The 20,004-nt window shown below is 35.4% G+C and overlaps 1 protein-coding gene across 1 annotated transcript in view; it reads right to left on the bottom strand.

Annotated features, from left to right (window-relative positions):
- Positions 1–20,004, bottom strand: part of CA10 (carbonic anhydrase 10) — a 798,969-nt gene that overhangs the window by 514,191 nt on the left and 264,774 nt on the right. The window contains exon 3 of the mRNA XM_052657811.1: positions 18,948–19,090. Coding sequence (XP_052513771.1) covers positions 18,948–19,090 — 143 coding nt within the window. The remainder of the gene's footprint in view (positions 1–18,947; positions 19,091–20,004) is intronic.

Genomic DNA, 20,004 nt, shown 5'->3' on the forward strand with positions numbered 1-20,004 from the left:
GGTTTATAACAATTGCTAAAAGTTCATCTGTTGTCATAAAAAGCCACAACTAGAAACAAAATAAATTATGAATAGGAAAGCTCATCACTAAAGGCAAACATATAATAAAGGTAAGAAATCATCCACACACAAATATTATATCAAAACCAGCAATCATGAAGAGAGTACAAATATTGGATATTGGAAATGCATTTGAAATTAGGATACCAGCAACCAGCAACTTAAAACAATCTTATACATACATACATACATACATATATATATATACACACACACACACACACACACACACACACATATACACACATATCAATAATTGCATTAAATGTAAATGAATTAAGTGTTCCAACCAAAATTCATAGAATGTCTGAATAGAAACAGAAAGTAAGAACAGAACAGAAACAGAAAGTCTACAAGAAACCCACTTCAGATCTAGGGACACATATATACTGAAAGTGAGGTGATATAAGAAGGTATTCCATGCAAATGGAAATCTAAGAGAGGTGGAGTAACAGTACTCAAATCAGACAAACTGGGTTTAAAATGAAGACTATTACAATAGGCAAAGAAGAAAACTACATAATGATCCAGGGATCAAACCAAGAAGAAGATATAACTATTATAAATATACATGCACACAACATAGGAGCACATCAATATATAAGGCAAATTCTACTAGTCATAAAAGAAGAAATTTATTATAACACAATAAAGGGAAACTTTAACACTTCACTTATGTCAATGGAAAGACCATCCAGACAGAAAATCAGTAAGGAAACACAGGCCTTAAGTGGCACATTAGACCAGAGGGACTTAATTTATATGTACAGAGCATTCCATCTGAAAGCAGCAGAATACATATGTTCTTTTCAAGTGCACATGGAACATCCTCCAGGGTAGACCAATATGCTGGCCACTATGCAAATTTCAATAAATTTAATAAAATGTAAATGATATCAATCATCTTTTTCAACTACAATATTGTGAGATTAGAAATACACTTGAAAAAATATCTGTCAAAAATAAACAATATGTTCCTAAACAACCAATAGAGCACTGAAAAAAATCTAAGAGGAAACTAAAAAACACCTTGAGAAAAATAAAAATGAAAACATGACATTTAAACCTATGGAACACAACAAAATCAGCTTCAAGAGGGAAGTTTATAGCAATACAACCTTAACTTAGGAAATAAGAAAAATCTCAAATAAATAGCCTAAACTTATACCTAAAGCAACTACAGAAATTAAGAACAAGCAAAATCCAGGGTTAGTAGAAGAAAAGAAATCATAAAGACTGAAGCAGAAATATTTGGAATAGAGAAAAAAAAATAGCAAAGATCATGGAAACTTAAAGCTGGTTCTCTGAGGAGATAAATAAAACTGATAAACGTTTAGCCAAATTCATCAAGAAAAAAAGGGAGAAGACTCAAATCAATAGACTTAGAAATGAAAAAGATGTTACAATTAATACCACAGAAATACGAAAGATCTTAAGTGACTACTACCAGCAATTATGTACCAATAAAATGGACAGCCTAGAAGAAATTATCAAATTGTTAGAAACATAAAACCTTCTAAGACTAAAAAAGGAAGAACTATTAAATATGAACAGATGAATAACAAGTACTAAAATTGAAACTGTGATTTAAAAATTTTGAATAAACCAGATGATTTCACAGGCTAATTCTATTGAATATTTAAAGAAGAGTTAAAATCAATGCCTTTGTAACTATTCCAAAAAGCTGCAAAGGATTAAATACTTTCAAACTCATTTTATGAAGTCACTGTCATTTTGATATAAAAACCAGACAATGATACCAAAAATAGAGAAAAGTACAGGTCAATATCACTGATAAACAGATGCAAAAATCCACAACAAAATACTAATAATATAATTCCAACAATTCATTAGCAGAATCACATAGCACGATCAATTGAGGTCTTTCCCACGTATGCAAGGTATTTTCAATATCTTGTAATGAATCAGTGTGATACATCACATCAAAAAATTGAAGAATACAAATCATATAGTCATGTCAACAGATGTAGGAAAAAGGTATGACTTAAACAACCATTTATGATTAAAAAATTAAAAAAACAAAACACACAGAAAAAAACAAAGTTCTCCAGAAAGTGGGCATAGAGGGACCTATCTCAACATAATAAAGGTCCATATGACAAACCTACAGCTAACATCATTCTCAGTGGTAAAAAGTTGAAAGTATCTCAACTAAGATCAGAAACATAAAAGGACGTCCATTCATCAGTTTTATTCAATATAATTTTGATAGTCCTAGCTATGGTAATCAGAGAGAGAAAAAAAAAAAAAAGAATCCAAATTGGAAAAAAAAGTAAAACTGTCACTGCTCATAGATGCCATGATGCTATGCAAAGTTAATCCTCAAGATGCTACCAGAAAACTACTGGAGTCCATCAATGAATTTGGTAAAGTTGCAGGGTAAAAAATTAATACACAAAAAATCTCTTGCATTTCTATACACTAACAACAAGGGAGTATAAGGAGAAGTTAAATAAATAATCAATTTTAACATCACTTCAAAAAGCGTAAAATATCTAGGAATAAACCTACCTAAAGAGACAAAATAACTGTACTCTGGAAACTATAATGCTGATGAAACAAATTAAAAAAAAAAAAATGACACAATCAGATGGGGAGATGTTTTCTTCGACCGGAAGAATCAATATTGTCAAAATTACTATACTACCAAAATAATCTACAGATTCAATGTAACCCCTATCAAATTACCAATGGCATTTTTCAGAGAACTAGACAAAAAAATAAAATCTTAAATTTGTATGGAAACACAAAAGATCCAGAAAAGTGAAATCATCATAAGAAATAAAAACGGACCTGGAGGAACCATTCTCCTTGACTTCAGGCTATACTACAAAGCGACAGTAATCAAAACCATTTGATACATGCTACATGGTGCAGAATAAAGAAAAAAGTAAATAAATAAAAATAGTACTGGTAATGGAACAGGATAGAAAGTTGAGAGATAAAGCCATGCCCTAACAGTCACCTAATCCATGACAAAGGAGGTAAGAATATATAATGAAGAAAAGTCTCTTCAGTAAGTGGTGTTGGGAAAACTTGATGACTACATGTTAAAGAATGAAATTAGAACATTCTCTAATACCATACACAAAAATAAACTCAAAACAGTTTAAAGACCTACATGTAAGACCAGATACTACAAAACTCTTAGACATAGGCAGAATACTCTCTGACATAAATAGCAGCAATATCTTTTTGGATATAACATTAAATTAATTAAAGTAATTAAACTTTTAGTAAATAAACAAATGAGACCTAATTAAATGCTTTTGTGCAGCAAAAGGAATAATCCATTTTAACATCACTTCAAAAAGCATAAAATATCTAGGAATAAACCTACCTGAGGAGACAAAATAACAGTTCTCAGGACTAAACAAAATGAAAAGACAACCTACACAATGGGAGAAAATATTTATAAATTAAATGACCTACAAGGGATTAATCTCCAAAATATAAAAACAGCTCATGAAGCTCTATATTAGAAAGAAACAAACAAAAACAGACCAATCAAAAGATGAACAGAAGACCTAAATAAACAGTTCTCCAAAGAAGACATTCAGATGGCCAAGAAGCACATGAAAATATTGTCCACGAATTATTAGAGTACTGCAAATCAAAACTACAATGAGTTATCACCTCACACCAGTCAGAACAGCCATTATTAAAAATTTTGCAAACAACAAATGCTGGTTAGGGTGTGGAGAAAAGCAAATGCTCCTATAATTTTAATGTGAATGTAAATTGGTGCAACCACTGTGGAGAACAGTATGGAGATTACTTAAAAATTAAAAATAAAGTTACCATTCTTGTTCAGTTGCTAAGTCACATCCAACTCTTAGTGACCCCATGGACTGCAGCACACCAGGCTTCCCTATCCTTCACTATTTCCCATGAGTTTATTCACACTCATGTCATACTGATGTCATTGAGTCAGTGATGCCACCCAACCATCTCATCCTCTATCACCCCCTTGCCCTATCCTTCAGCAATCCCACTCCTGGGCATTGATCCAGAGAAAGGCATAATTCAAAAAGATATATGCACTCCAAAGTTCATAACAGCACTATAAAAATTAACTAAGATATAGAAGCAAACTAAATACTCATTGACGATTGGATAAAGAAGGTGTTGCATGCATATATAGTAGAATATTACTCAGCTATCAAAAATAATGAAATAATGTCCTTTGCAGAAACATGGAATGAACTAGAGATTATCCATACTAAGTGAAGTAAGTCAGATAGAGAAAAAGAAACATCACTTATATATGGCATGCAAAAAAAAAAAAAAAGGTACAAATGAATTATTTATGAAATATAACCATATTAATAGCCTTCCAGCACAAACTTATGGTTACCAAAGTGGAAAAGCAGACAGAGGAGGAATAAATTTCGAGTTTGGAATTAACATATACACACCATTATATATAAACTAACCAACAAGGATCTATTGTGAAGCACAGGGGACTCTACTCAATACTCTCTTATAATCTATTGATACATGGGAAAAGAATCTGAGAAAGATTGGGTAATGTATGCTGCTAAGTCGCTTCAGTGGTGTCCAACTCTGTGTGACCCCATAGACGGCAGCCTAACAGGCTCTCCCGTCCCTGGGATTCTCCAGGCAAGAACACTGGAGTGGGTTGCCATTGCCTTCTCCAATGCATGAAAGTGAAAAGTGAAAGTGAAGAAGTCGCTCAGTCGTGTCCGACTCTTAGCGACCCCATGGACTGCAGCCTACCAGGCTCCTCCAGCCATGAGATTTTTCAGGCAAGAGTACTGGAGTGGGGTGCCATTGCCTTCTCTAGGGTATATGTATATGTATATGTATATGTATATGTATATGTATATGTATACCCAAATTACTTTGCTATACACCTGAAATTAATGCCACAGTGTAAATCAACAATACCCCAGTTTAAAATAAAAATAAAATTGGAAAATTAATGCCAATATGACTGATTTGACAGTTCATGATTTACATAATTATGGCAAAATAGTTATTTAATTCAAGTAACCTCCATAGGGTTTCCATAATAGCTCAGTTGGTAAAGAATCTGCCTGCAATGCAGGAGACACTGGTTCAATTCCTGAGTTGGGAAGATCCCCTGGAGAAGGGAAAGGCCACCCACTCCACTATTCTGGCCTGGAGAATTCCATGGACTATATAGTCTATGGGGTTGCAAAGAGTCAGACACGACTGAGAAACTTTCCCTTCACTTCACTTCACTTCTTCACTTTAACATCCATTTAACTTCTATATATCTATGTTCACTTTTAATCTTTAATGACATTTATTGTTTTATTTATAATTTTACAAGAAATGCATTTTCATTGAAGGTAACAACATCCATAAGAAAACAAAGCAAAACCAATCACCTATAATCCCCATCTCTGCAGAGACAAACATTATTAGCATTTTGATGCATTTCCTTCAAGTGTCTACATATTGTTTCTCTAATTGACATAAAATAAACATATGTTAGTTACAAGTGACAAAATATTGATTTGATCTTTCAGTACATTGAAAATTATCCTCATAAGTCTAGTAATCAGCAGTCACCATACAAAGATATTGATATAATTGACTATATTTCCCACACTATACATTTCATTGTATGACTCATTTTGTAATTGGAAACTTGTACATTGAATCACCCTCAGATATTTCACCCATCCCTCCACAAATTTGTTCTCTGGTAACTAACAATTTGTTCTCTGTATCTATTAATCTGATCTGTGGGTTTTTTTAAAAAAAAAAAAAAAAACCGTTTCTTCATTGTTTTATAGATTTCACATATAAATGGAATCACGTGGTATTTTTCTTTCTGTGACTTATTTCATTTAGCATAGTGCACTTTAGGTCCCTTTTATGGCTTTCCATTGTACATTTATACCTTATCTTCTTCATGTATCTATCAGTTCAGTTCAGTTGCTCAGTCATGTCTGACTCTTTGCAATCCTACGAGTCGCAGCATGCCAGGCCTCCCTGTCCATCATCAACTCCCAGAGTTCACTCAGATTCACATCCATCGAGTCAGTGATGCCATCCAGCCATCTCATCCTCTGTCGTCCCTTTTTCCTCCTGTCCCCAATCCCTATCAGCATCAAAGTCTTTTCCAATGAGTCAACTCTTCGCATGAGGTGGCCAAAGTACTGGAGCTTCACCTTTAGGATTATTCCTTCCAAAGAAATCCCAGAGCTGATCTCCTTCAGAATGGACTGGTTGGATATCCTTGCAGTCCAAGGGACTCTCAAGAGTCTTCTCCAGCACCACAGTTCAAAAGCATCAATTCTTCGGCGCTCAGCCTTCTTCACAGTCCAACACTCACATCCATACGTGACTACTGGAAAAACCATAGCCTTGACTAGACGGACCTTAGTCAGCAAAGTAATGTCTCTGCTTTTGAATATGCTATCTCGATTGGTCATAACTTTTCTTCCAAGGAGTAAGCGTCTTTTAATTTCATGGATGCAGTCACCATCTGCAGTGATTTTGGAGCCCAAATAAATAAAGTCTGACACTGTTTCCCCATCTATTTCCCATGAAGTGATGGGACCGGATGCCATGATCTTCGTTTTCTGAATGTTGAGCTTTAAGCCAACTTTTTCACTCTCCTCTTTTACTTTCATCAAGAGGCTTTTTAGTTCCTCTTCACTTTCTGCCATAAGGGTGGTGTCATTTGCATATCTGAGGTTATTGAGATTTCTTCTGGCAATCTTGATTCCAGCTTGTGCTTCTTCCAGTCCAGCGTTTCTCATGATGTACTCTGCATATAAGTTAAATAAGCAGGGTGACAATATACATCCTTGACATACTCCTTTTCCTATTTATAGATGGACACTTAGGTTGCTTCTACTATCTTGATTATTGTAAACAATGCTACAATAAACATAGAGATGCACATATCTTTTCAAATTAGTATTTTGATTGTCTTTGTGAAAATACTCAGGAGTAGAATTGTGGGTTTAATTTGCATATCTCTGATGATTAGTGATGTTTAGTATCTTTTCATGTATCTGTTGGCCATCTATGTGTCTTCTTGGGGTAAATGTCTATTCAGGTTCTCTGCCTTTTAAAAAATTGGACTGCTGGGTTTTGTGTTTTTTTTAATACTGAGTTATAAAAGTACTTTGTATATTGTGAATATTAACCCTCATCAGATATATCATTTGCAAATATATTCTCCTATTAAGCCAGTGGCTTTTTCATTTTGTTGAGAATTTTATTCTCTATGCAATAGCTTTTCAGTTTCACATAATCTAATTTGTTTAATTTTTCATTGTTTCCCTTGCCTAAGGAGACATACAAAAAAATATTGCTGAGGCCAATGTCAAAGAATATATTACCTATGCTTTCCTCTAGTTTTGTGCTTTATGATTCTACATTTAGGTCTTTAATCCACTTTGGATTTATTTTTGTGTTTGGTGTAAGAAAACAGTTTCCTTTGACTCTTTAGTATGGAGCTACTCAATTTTCCCAATGTTATTTACTGAAGAGGCTGTCTTAATCCATAGTTTATTCGTTTCCTTTTTCATAGATTAATTAGCCACAGGTGCATGGATTTATTTCTGGACTTTCTATTCTGTTCCATTGATCTATGTTTCTGATTTTGTGCCAGTACCATACTATTCTGATTACTACAGCTTCAGAGAATGGGTGAAAATCAGGGTGCATGAAATCTCCTGATTTGTCCTTTTTTTCAAGATTGTTTTCGTTATTTGAGGTCTTTAGTGTTTCCATACAAATTTAGCAATAATTATTTGTTCTGGTTCTATGAAAAATGCCATTTGTATCTTTGATAGGAATTGTATTGAATCTGTAGATTCATTAGGTAGTATACTCATTATAACAATATTAATTCCAATCCATAAATATGGTATATCTTCCCAATTGTCTCATCATGTTCAATTAGTTTAGTAAATGTCTTCCACCATTTTGAGTATAGATCTTGTACCTTTTTTTATTAGATTTATTCTTAAGTATATTATTTTTTCAAGCAGCTGTAAATGGGGTTGTTTTCTTAATTTCTTTCTGATAGTTTGTTGTTAGTTTACAGAAATGCAACACAGTTCTGTATATTGAAAATATATCTTGGATCCTAAATGAATTAATTTTTAATTATCATTTTTTGTTGGTGTCTTTAAGATTGTCTCTATATACTATCTTGTCATCTGCAAATAGTGACAATTTTACTTCTTTTCCAATTTGAACTCATTATTTTTCTTCTCTGATTGCTGTGGCTAGAACTTCCAACAATGTGGTGATAGAGGGCATCCTTATCTTCTTCCTGATCTTACAGGAAATGTTTTCAGCTTTTTACCATTGAGCATATTAGCTGTGGGCTCATCATATATGGCCCTTATTGTGCTGTGGTATCTAACCTCTATGCACACATTGTTGGCAGTGTTTATCATAAATCATTGTTGAATTTTGTTAAAGGCTTTTCCTGCGTCTATTAAGATGGTCATATGATTTTTCATTCTTTATTTATGTGATATATCATGTAGATCAATTTGTAGATATTGGGCCATGCTTGAATTCCTGGGACAGAGTCCACTTGATCATGGTGCATGATCCTTTCAATATATTGTTGAATTTGGTTTGTTAATATTTTGTTGAGAAAATTTCCACCTATTTTCATCAGTGTGATATTTGATACTAACTTTCTTTTTTCATGGAGTCTTCCTCTGCTTTTGGTATCAGGGCAATGTTGATCTCATAGAGTAAGTTCAAAAATCTTCCTCCCACTTCAATTATTTTATAATAGTTTGAAAAAATAGTTTTTAACTCTCCTTTAAATGTTTGGTACAATTCAGCTGTGAAGCCATCTTGTTCATCTGTGAATCCATTTTGTTTGTTGGGAATTGTTTAATTACTGATTCAAGTTTATTATTGATAATCAGTCTGCTCATATTTCCAATTTCTTCCTAATTTAGTTTAGGAGATTGTTCATTTCTAGAAATGAATCCATTTCTTCTCGGCTATCCATTTTGTCGGCATATAATTCTTCATAAGGTTTTTTTACAGCTTTGTATTTCTGTGGTGTCAGTTTGACTTTCCCTCTTTTATTTTTATTGCTTTGGTTCATATCTCTTTTTTGATGATTCTTGCTAAAGTTTATCAGTTTTGCTTTCTTTTCAAAGAAAACCATTTCTTTTCTCTATTTTATTTCTGCTATGATCTTTGTTATTTCTTTCCTTCTACTACCTTCATTTTTTTTTCTTCTTTTTCTAGTTCCATTACATGTACAGATGAACTGTTTATTTGAGGGTTTTTTTGTTTGTTTGTTTGTTTCCTGAAGAAGGCTGCATCATTACCAAATTCTTTCTTAACTTCTTTAGTTGGGTCTCATAGATTCTCAACTGTGTATTTCTATCTTTATATGTCTTCAATTTTTTTCCTTTTTTTTGTCACATTTCCTTCTGGCTTTTTTCAGTAACCAGTTGGTTGTTTAGTATCATATGGTTTAGACTTCTTGTGTTTGTGACTTCTGCATTTTCTTCTTCCCCTTTTAGTTGATCTGTAGTCTCAAACTCTTGTGATCAGAAATAATGCTTAATGTGATTTAAAACTCAAGTTTTTTGTTTTGTTTTGTTTTGATTTTTGGCCTAACATACGATCTATTCTCAATAATGTTCCATATTAGTTTGAAGATAATGTGTATTATGCTACTTTCAGATGAAATGTTCTATATATATATATATATATATATCTTTTAATGCTATCTTGTAGAGCATATTATTTACAGCCAGTGTTATTAATTTTCCATCTGGATGATCTGTCCATTTCTGTAAGTGGGATTTTACAGTCTCCTATTATCATTGAGTTACTGTCAATTTCTCCATTTAAATATATTTATATTTGGTTTATGTATTTATGTGCTCCTATTTATATTAGGAGCTTCTATCTAGTTTAGAAAATTGTTATATTTTCTTATTTGATTTAAGTCTTGATCATTATATAATGTTCTTCTTTGTCTCCAGTTGCAGTCTTTGTTTCAAACTCTATTATTTCTGATGGAACTATAAGCATGCCTGTTTTTCTTTCCTTTCCATTTTCACAGAATACTTTTTTTCTATCCCCCATTTCAGAGAAGGCAACAGCACCCCACTCCAGTACTCTTGCCTGGAAAATCCCATGGACAGAGGAGCCTGGGTAGGCTGTGGTCCCTGGGCTCGCAAAGAGTCGGACATGACTCAGCGACTTCACTTTCACTTTTCACTTGCATGCATTGGAGAAGGAGATGGCAACCCACTCCAGTTTTCTTGCCTGGAGAATCCCAGGACGGAGGAGCCTGATGGGCTGCCGTCTATGGGGTCACACAGAGTCAGACACAACTGAAGTGACTTAGCAGCAGTACTAGCAGCATCCCTCATTTTTAGTTTGTGTGTGTCTTTGGATCTGAGGTAGGTGTCTTGCAGGCAGAAAATATGTGGGACTTGTTTTTTATCTGTTTACCCACTGTATGATTTCTGATTGAAATATTTAGTGCATTTAACTTTAAGGTAATTATTGTTAAGTATGCAAGCATCACCATTTTTAAACATTATTTTGAGATTGTCTTTTGTGGTTCTTATTTGTTCCTTTCTTCTTTTGATCTCTTATGTTGAGATTTGATGACAATATGTAGCACTATGCTTGGGTTCCTTTATTCTGTGTGTGTGTGTGTGTGTGTGTGTGTATCTGCTATCAATTTTTGGTTGGTGGTTACCATGAAGTTTTTATATAGCAATATATGATTATTTTAAGATGATGAGTTCTTCACTTCAAATGCATTGTAATAACCTTCCTTTTTACCCCCCATACTTAATTTTTTACCTCATATTTTATAACTTTCTGGTCTGTGGATTTCTTAACTATTTATTATGGATATAGATAAATTTACTACTTTTGCCTTTTAACTTTCCTACTAACTTTCTACAAGTAACACCCTCCCCCCCAAAAAAAAAAGAAAAAAAAAAGTATTTCATCATAGAGGACTGAAATGAAAAAGTAGGAAGTCAAGAGTTACCTGGTGTAACAGGCAACTTTGGCCTTAGAGTACAAAATGAAGCAGGGCAAAGGCTAACAATTTTGGCAAGAGAACACCTAATCATTGCAAACATCCACTTCCAGCAACACAAAAGAGAAGTCTACACTTGGATATCACCAGATGGTCAATACCAAAGTCAGATATATTATATTCCTTGCAACCAGGGATGTAGAAGCTCTATACAGACAGCAAAAACAAGACTGGGAGCTGACTGTGTCTCAGATCATGAACTCTTTATTGCAAAATTGAGATGTAAATTAAAGAAAGTAGGGAACACCACTAGGCCATGCAGGTATGACCTAAATCAAATTCCTTACCATTATACAATGAAAGTGACAAATAGATTCAAGGGATTAGATCTGATAGACAGCATGCCTGAATAACTATGGATGGAGGTATGTAACATTGTACAGGAGACATTGATCAAAACCATCCCCAAGAAAAAGAAATTCAAAAAACAAAATGGTTTTCTGAGGAGGCCTTAAAAATTTCTGAGAAAAGAAGATATCTGAAAGGCAAAGAAATAAATGAAAGATATATACCCACCTGGATTCCAAAGAATTCAGAGTTCCAAAGAATAGCAAGGAGAGATAAGAAGGCCTTCCTATGTGAACAATGCTAAGAAATACAGGAAAACAATAAAATGGGAAAGACTAGAGTCCTCCTCAAGAAAATTAGGATACCAATGGAACATTTCATGCAAAGATGTGCACAAGAAAGAACAGAAACTGTATGGACCTAAAAGAAACAAGATATTAAGAAGAGTGGGAGGCACACAGAAGAACTATACCAAAAAAGAGATCTTAATGACTCAGATAACCATGATAGTGTGATCACTCACCTAGAGTGAGTCATCTTGACTGATGAAGTCAAGTGGGCTTTAGGAAGCATCACAATGAACAAAGGTAGTGGAGGTGATGGAATTCCAACTGAGCTACTTGAAATCCTAAAAGGTGATGCTGTTAAAGTGCTGCACACAATATGCTAGGAAGTTTGAAAAACTGAGCAGTGGCCATAGGACTAGAAAAGGTCAGTTTTCATTCCAATTCCAAAGAATGGCAATGCCAAAGTATGTTGAAACTACCAGAAAATTGCACTCATTTCACACGCTAGCAAAGTAATGCTCAAAGTTCTCCAACTAGATATTCAAGCTGGATTTTGAAATGGCAGAGGAACCAGAGGTCAGATTGTCAGCATCCATTGGATCACAGAAAAAGGAACAGAATTGCAGAAAACCATCTACATCTGTTTCATTGACTATGCTAAAACCTTTGACTGTGTGGATCACAACAAACTGTGGAAAATTATTAAAAAGATGGGAATACCAGGCAACCTTAATTGCCTCCTGTGAAACCTGTATTTAGGTCAAGAAGCAACAGTTAGAACTGTACATGGAACAACAGATTGGTTCCAAATCAGGAATGAAGTATGTCAGGCTGTATATTGTCACCCTGCTTACTTAATTTCTATGCAAAGGTACATGAAGTGAAATGCTGGGCTGGATGAAGCAAGTTCAAATAAAGATTGCCAGGAGAAATATCAATAACCTCAGATATACAGATGACACTACCCTTATGGCAGAAAGTAAAGAAGAACTAAAAAGCCCCTTGATGAAAGTGAAAGAGGAGAATGAAAAGCTGGTTTAAAACTCAACATTAAAAAAACTAAGATCATGGCATCCAGTCCCATCACTTTATGAAAAATAGATGTGAAAACATTGGAAATAGTGACAGACTTTATTTTCTTGGCTCAAAAATCACTGGAGATTGTGACTGCAACCACGAAATTAAAAGAAGCTTGCTCCTTGGAATAAAACCTATGACCAATCTAGACAGCATATTAAAAAAAAGAAAGATTACTTCACTGACAAACATTCATCTAGTGAAAGCTATGTTGTTGTTGTTGTTGTTGTTGTTGTTGTTTTCCAGTAGTCATGTATGGATGTGAATGTTGAACCATAAAGAAGACTGAGTGCAAAATAAGACATGATGCTTTTGAAATGTGATGTTGGAGAAGACTCAAGGCTCCCTCGGACTGCAAGAAGATCAAACCAGTCAACCGGAAAGGAAATCAGCCCTGAATATTCCCTGGAAGGCCTGATGATGAAGCTTCAAATTTTGGTTATCTGATATGTAGAGCCAATATGTTCCAAAAGGCCCTGATGCTTGGAAAGTTTGAAGGCATGAGAAGAAGGGGACAACAGAGGCTGAAATGGTTGGATCATATCACTTACTCAATGGACTTGAGTTTCAGAAAGCTCTGGGAGATGAAGACAGGAATGCCTAGTGTGCTGCATTCCATGGGGTCACAAAGAGTCAAACACAACTGAGTGACTGAAAAACAACAAAAATAGGTAGTTTTATTAATGGTTGATCTCTTATTTATAGTATATTTTCCTTTGCCAATGAGATTTTTCCTTTTGCAATGTTCATATTTTTAGTTCTCATCTTTCCTGCTTAGATAAGTCCCTCTAACATATCTTGTAAAGACAGTAGTGCTGAGCTCTTTTTTGATTTTCTTGTCTCTAAAATTCTGTCATCTTCAAATTTGAATGATAGTCTTGCTGGATAGAATATTCTTGTTTGTAGGGTTTTTCCTCTCATCACTTTGAATATATTGTGACAGTCCCTTCTGGCTTATGCAGTTTCTGCTGAAAAGTCAGCTGATAGACTTACGAGAAGTCCCTCACATGTAACTAGTTGCTTTTATCTTGTTCCTTTTAATATTCTCTCTTTATCTTTATATTTTGCTATTTTAATTACAGTGTTTTAGTGTGATCGTCTTTCTTCTTACCTTCTTTGGAACTCCTTTGCTACTTGGACCTGTATCTGTTTCCTTTCACAGGTTAGGGAAGTTTTCAGCTATTATCTTGAAGACAACTTATCTTCAAATAAGTTCTCTGCCCCTTTCTCTCTCTTCTTCTTCTTCAGTCCCCTATACTAATGGTCTTGAGACCCACTAGTATACAGGGCCCACTAGAATATTAGAGTGCTTGATGTTGTTTCAGAGGTATCTTAAACTACCTTCATTTTATAAATTTTTTAAAATCTTTTTTTGTTCAGTTAGGGTGATTCCCACTGCTCTTTTCCAGTTAACTGATCCATTCCTCTGTATCATTTAATCTAATGTGATTCCTTCCACTGCATTTTTAAATTTAAATTGATTTTTAAATTTAATCTTTTTTTAATTGTATTTTTAAATTAAATTGCAGTTCCATTTGGTTCTTTATATTTTCTAATTCTGTTGCATTTCTCCCTGTGTTCTTCCTTTCTTCTCCTGAGTTCACTGAGTATCTCAGTGGCTGTAGACTGCTTATCTCCATTTTGTTAACATTTTTCCTGAGATTTTATCTTGTTGCCTCTTTGGTACATATTTCTAACTCCTCATTTTGCCTATTTTCTGTATTTATTTCTAGTGTTAGAAAATTTGGTTACTTTACCTGATTCTGGAGAAGTGGATTCATGTAGGAGATGTACTATGGAGCCTATGAACACATTCTCTTCTGGTCAGCAGAGCTATAGGCTCTAAGAGTGCCCCCTATGTGGCACTTTCTGTTGTGTCAGGGCCAACTACTTTGTTGACCTTCACAGCTAGACATTCTTGGAGCTCAACTTCTTGGTACAAGACACCTTAATTGGTGAGCTTAATGTGAGGCTTGGACCTCTTTCTCCTTGGAGAGAAGCTCTGCATTTGTTATTGTTCCTCTGTTTATGGGTTGCCTAGAAAGGGGTATGGGTCTTAACTGGATTATGTCTCCATTCCTCATACTCATTTCATTGCAGCTCTTTCTTTATATCTTCAGTTATGGAAAATCTTTCAGCTAGTCTTGAGGTTCCTGTTGATAGTTGCTGTGTAATTGTAACTTTGGTGTGCCCATGGGAGGAGGCAAGCTCAGGGTCTTCCTATTCTTCCATCTTGGCAACATTTCTCCCCAAAATAGGATTCTTATATGCATTTGCAAAGCTAACATGTTTGAGTATTGTTTGAAAGTATGCTTATTTTGGATTTTGTCCATAAGAGTCCTATTTGTCAGATATGAACAACTGGAACTAAAAGTAACATTGCTTAAAAACTACCAATGTAAATAAGCAACTTGAAAGGTAAAATAAATCATTTTTCACACATGATAAATACCTTTTATTATATCAAGGCATGATTATACTTTGATTTTTATCTATTATTACTCTTTGCATTCCTGTGTTCACATTGAATTTCAGCCCTAATAAAAAACAAAATGAAAACAAAAAGCAGGAAAAGCAAAACAAACAAACCAAAAAAAAACCCTGTAGTTCATCATCTGAGCCTTATGCCAGGTCAAATATGTTCAAACCAACATAGTAATACAGTCAGGTACTACATCAAAGCAGCTTCATGGCTTTGTAAACCCTGTTCATTTAAACATGAGCAAGAATGATGCTCGTGGATAAAAGTGTCAAATAAAACACATGATGACTGGGATGGATTTTACATGTTGATACCCAGCTGATCTTAGACTTCAAACTGTGGCAGCTTTCCCAAATTCTACAAAACCTCCCAATCTGGCGGGGAGGTTTTTAAACCTTTTGAGTTAGATACATGTTTCTTCGAGGAAAAATTAAATTCAGAGCCACTGATCTGAATCCTCACTTCCAAAATAAACCCCAATTCAGTACGTGAAAGTGAAAGTGAAGTCGCTCAGTCATGTCCGACTCTTTGCAACCCCATGGACTGTAGCCTATCAGGCTCCTCCGTCCATGGGATTTTCCAGGCAAGAGTGCTGGAGTGGATTGCCATTTCCTTCTCCAAGGGATCTTCCCGACCCAGGAATCGAACCCGGGTCTCCCGCATTGCAGGCAGACGCTTTACCGTCTGAGCCACCAGGGAAGTCCATATATCTTAAAAGATTGCAAGCATGATTTAATTATTGTCCATCAAGTTTAGGTATTTTATTACCTGTTAGTTTATCCAACTACCATCTATATTTTATTTTTGGCCTTTCACAAATGCAAAGTATATCATGAGACAGTTCTCAGCTCTTCTAACAGCTGACAACACAAATCATGCCAGATATAAAATTAACACCATCGAAAGTAAATATTTCAAAAATTTCAAACTCCAATGCATTTAAAAGTTGACGTGCATCAGACACACTTTACTAAATTGAAAATATATTTTTTTAAATCACATATAACAAAAAAAAAACACTGAAAAGCAACATAATTTATGAACGATTTTTAACTCCAGCTATCTCTCATTCTTTTTTTTCCAATATAAAATTTATTTGGTGTGAGAATGGGAATCATAGTTCAGCATTTCTATGCAGAGAGAAGTTGTCTTCATTTTGTTTTGTTTTTTAATTTCTTTCACACTAAGATTTTCCTCTAAGATGGTATGATGAAAAATGAAACTTACATATTCACTATTTGTGTTAGCTTAATTCCTATTCTATTCCACTCCCTATACCATCTACCCAATAATGCTTTAAATCCTTGCATATCCTTATGAAAAAATCCATTTCTTTAACATGGTATCAGGATCTCACCTCACATTACTCTTCCATACTTATCTCCTCATTAACTCCTCTTCAGTCTCTGTGCTTCAGCCTTTCTCGCCATCTTTCAGGTAATCTCTGGAATTCAGATACCAACCTTCTATATACTTCGTGTGTGTGTATGGTTACATTTTTAGAATTTTCACTTTGTCTGGGGTACAGTTATTCCCTCAATCACCCTCTTCAAGAAAGAAAGAATGATTGAATACTCAAAACTGCCTTTTTAAATATACTGGTCAGGGAACCTATACATGGTTATGATGACTTGAATGATCAATTTTTTAGAGAAAGGTATATATTTCACCCAATTCAAGTTCCCCTTAGGCTTTGCAAAAATAAAACTGAGAATGGAAGAATAATTAAGGCAGGTTAGTTTTTCAAAGAATCAGAATAATAAACCACACGAAATAAGGACCTTTTTATAGGACCTTTTTATAAAAATGCTTCCTAAGTCATATTCAAAACAGCACACAAACTCTACTTAGCTGAATAGTATGAATCACAAGAAGATCTTCTGAAACTTGCTTTGTGACCTGAATCAAGGTTGCTAACAACACTTTGATGGGCCATTTGACTTTTCTGTATGTATGTGTAAACTACATGACAAGAAAAAAAAAAAAGTCAGAAAACAAAAAGATTTCTTACAAACTTGTGGTAATCAAGGTGAACCGACTGCATAAGGGGTGTAGAAATCAGACCCCAAGGAGCCCAAACCCTGGAAAATCAGTTACTAACAATAGCAAAAGTTATCCATAATTTTAACCATAGTTTCTCACACATAAATGATTTTCCATTTCTCTTGAGTTCATAATAGCTAAGTCACCTTCAAACACAATTTTCTGTATTTTTTTTCCACCTTCAACAACATACTCAACAGTAAAAGGTAGCAAAATAAATGCTAGATTCCTGTGATGAGAAGACCCCATGGATATTATACTCTTCTATAAACTAAGGAGAAGCTTATCATGGGGGGAAGGGAAGTGGGGGGAGAAAAGGAGGGATGTTGGTGTGAGAATGGGAATCATCCTTCAGCATTTCTATGCAGGAGCTAGGATTCTTACCCAGGAAGCCCTAGTAAGACTAATTATTGTTTTTCTCATAAACCACCTAAGGTGATTGTTGTTTGTTTTTCCTTACAGGATGATAAATGTCTGATATTACTTTTGATAAAAAGATTTTCACTTTGTTGAGGTTAAAAGAAGCCCCAGTAAAGAGGTTTCTGAGAGGAAGAACTTCCCAGCATGATATTTAGGGTTTGGCAAACACTGTTTTCTGATCTTCCTTCACGGGCTTCTAGAGAGGGTAACAGGCAAGAAGGTCTCCAAATGGAGGAAATAGCTTGCAAGTGTCAGACATTTTTATCTCTCTTAAGCGGCAGGAGGAAACAAACTAGCCATATTTTTTCCTTCTCTATATAAATTTAAAAGGAGGTTTCTCTTAAAATACTGTGTTGCCATAATGACACCTGGTTTCACCTGAAGTTAACTATTCTCAGACCTAGACATAACCAATGCCTTTTTCTTATGGAAATGTTTATTTTAAGCTATGCTAATGTACTATGCATTTACCCCAAACTCTGTCTTCAAGTTGGTTCCGCCTCTAGGCTCAGAACCTACTTGACAAACCAGTATGTTATACTCAGATATTGTTCCCCTAGTCTATGTAAATGAAACTATTTGTATGGTGATCTGCCCTTCTTCAAGATTCAAGTTAATCATTTTGTGGCCCAGGATGAACCATTTGGTGCCAAGATTATCCCAAAATGCATCTCATGGGTGAGGGGCCTGGTGCCATTCTGAGTTTTAAGGCATTCCTTTCTTTCATTAACAGACTGCTAGTGGCTACATAAAATCCAGCTGAAGACTAGCAGGGGGGGGTACTCTTTCTGCCCCCTTCTGATGCCTATGTCAGAAGCTCTCTCTATCTCCTTTATATTTGAATAAAACTTTATTACACAAAAGCTCTGAGTGATCAAGCCTCGTCTCTAGCCCCAGATTGAATTCTTCTCCTTCAGGGCCAAGAATCCCGGCATCCTTGCGTGATACAACATTTCACTTCCAAGGGATAGGACCTCAGGAAACATCCAGGGAGTACAAAGAAGTAATCAGAGGCATGGAAATTGACTGGGTAGAGAAAAAGCATGATTAAGACATATTTGTTAGCAATAGACCTGAAATCTGTGATATTACTCCTGGGTGGAAAGACAAGCTCATCACAGAGATCAAGGACTAGAAGTTTGGCTTTCAGAATCAGCATCTCCCCTATCCTCAACTTCACAATGGAAGCAACATGGTTACTTACCTTTCTGCCCCCAGTGTTGATGCGAAGGGGTGTCAGAAAGGGATCAAAGATCATATGACTAGTCTCTATGTTGACTGGCGACTGCCGTTTCCCCACAGAGCAAAGATTCCAAGCTGAGTTCACCAATCCCCAGAAAGAAGGAACTAGAAACAGGAAAAAAATAAAAGGTAAAAAAGTAGAATCAACCTGGGTGGAAGGCTGGGGAAACAATGCAATAAAAACTATGGCACGAAAGTCATAAAATCAGAGAGCCATACAATATTCCCCACCCATAGACATCCTTGGGTATCATGGCAGTTTCCTAGCCTGAATCTTGGTCAGCTTCTCTAAGTCTTACCTTCATGATGTCCTAAGATCAGAGATTCTTATTTCAGACCCACTATCCTGTGGCCTGTTTGATGGGTACAGTCAATATTAATACCATAATAAGAAGATGACATAGATCAGCCACATCACCTACTCATATATATGTATATGTTTATCTAAGTCGCTTCAGTTGTGTCAGACTCTGTGTGACTCCATAGATGGCAGCCCAACAGGCTCCATTGTCCCTGGGATTCTCCAGGCAAGAATATCGGGTTGTCATTTGCTTCCCTTCTGTTCATATTGAGGTGCACTAAATATTTAGCAATGCCTAGCTGATACTTAGCTTCTTTGTTTAACAGGAATGATATGGGAATCAACCTTGACCTAGAAAGCATTCAACATATACAAGGTATTATTGTATGTTGTCAAGACCAAACTGAGGGCGTGAATTATTTTATGAATCCCCCAATCAATATCAGGGAGCTTCCCAAGTAGCTCAGTGGTAAAGAATCCACTTGCCAATGCAGGGACTCAGGTTCAACTCCTGGATGAGGAAGATCCCCTGGAGGAGGAGATGGCAACCCACTCCAGTATTCTTGCCTGGAGGATCCCATGGAGGGAGGAGACTGGCAGGGTACAGTCCATAGCGTCGAAAAGAATCAGCCACAACTGAGCAACTGAGCATGCATGCATGCAATCAATGCCAAACAACAGCTTGGCAACTTGACTTAATGTAACCACACCTGAAGGG

This window comes from Budorcas taxicolor, chromosome 19 (assembly GCF_023091745.1).
Source record: "Budorcas taxicolor isolate Tak-1 chromosome 19, Takin1.1, whole genome shotgun sequence".
Classification (NCBI taxonomy): Eukaryota; Metazoa; Chordata; class Mammalia; order Artiodactyla; family Bovidae; genus Budorcas; species Budorcas taxicolor.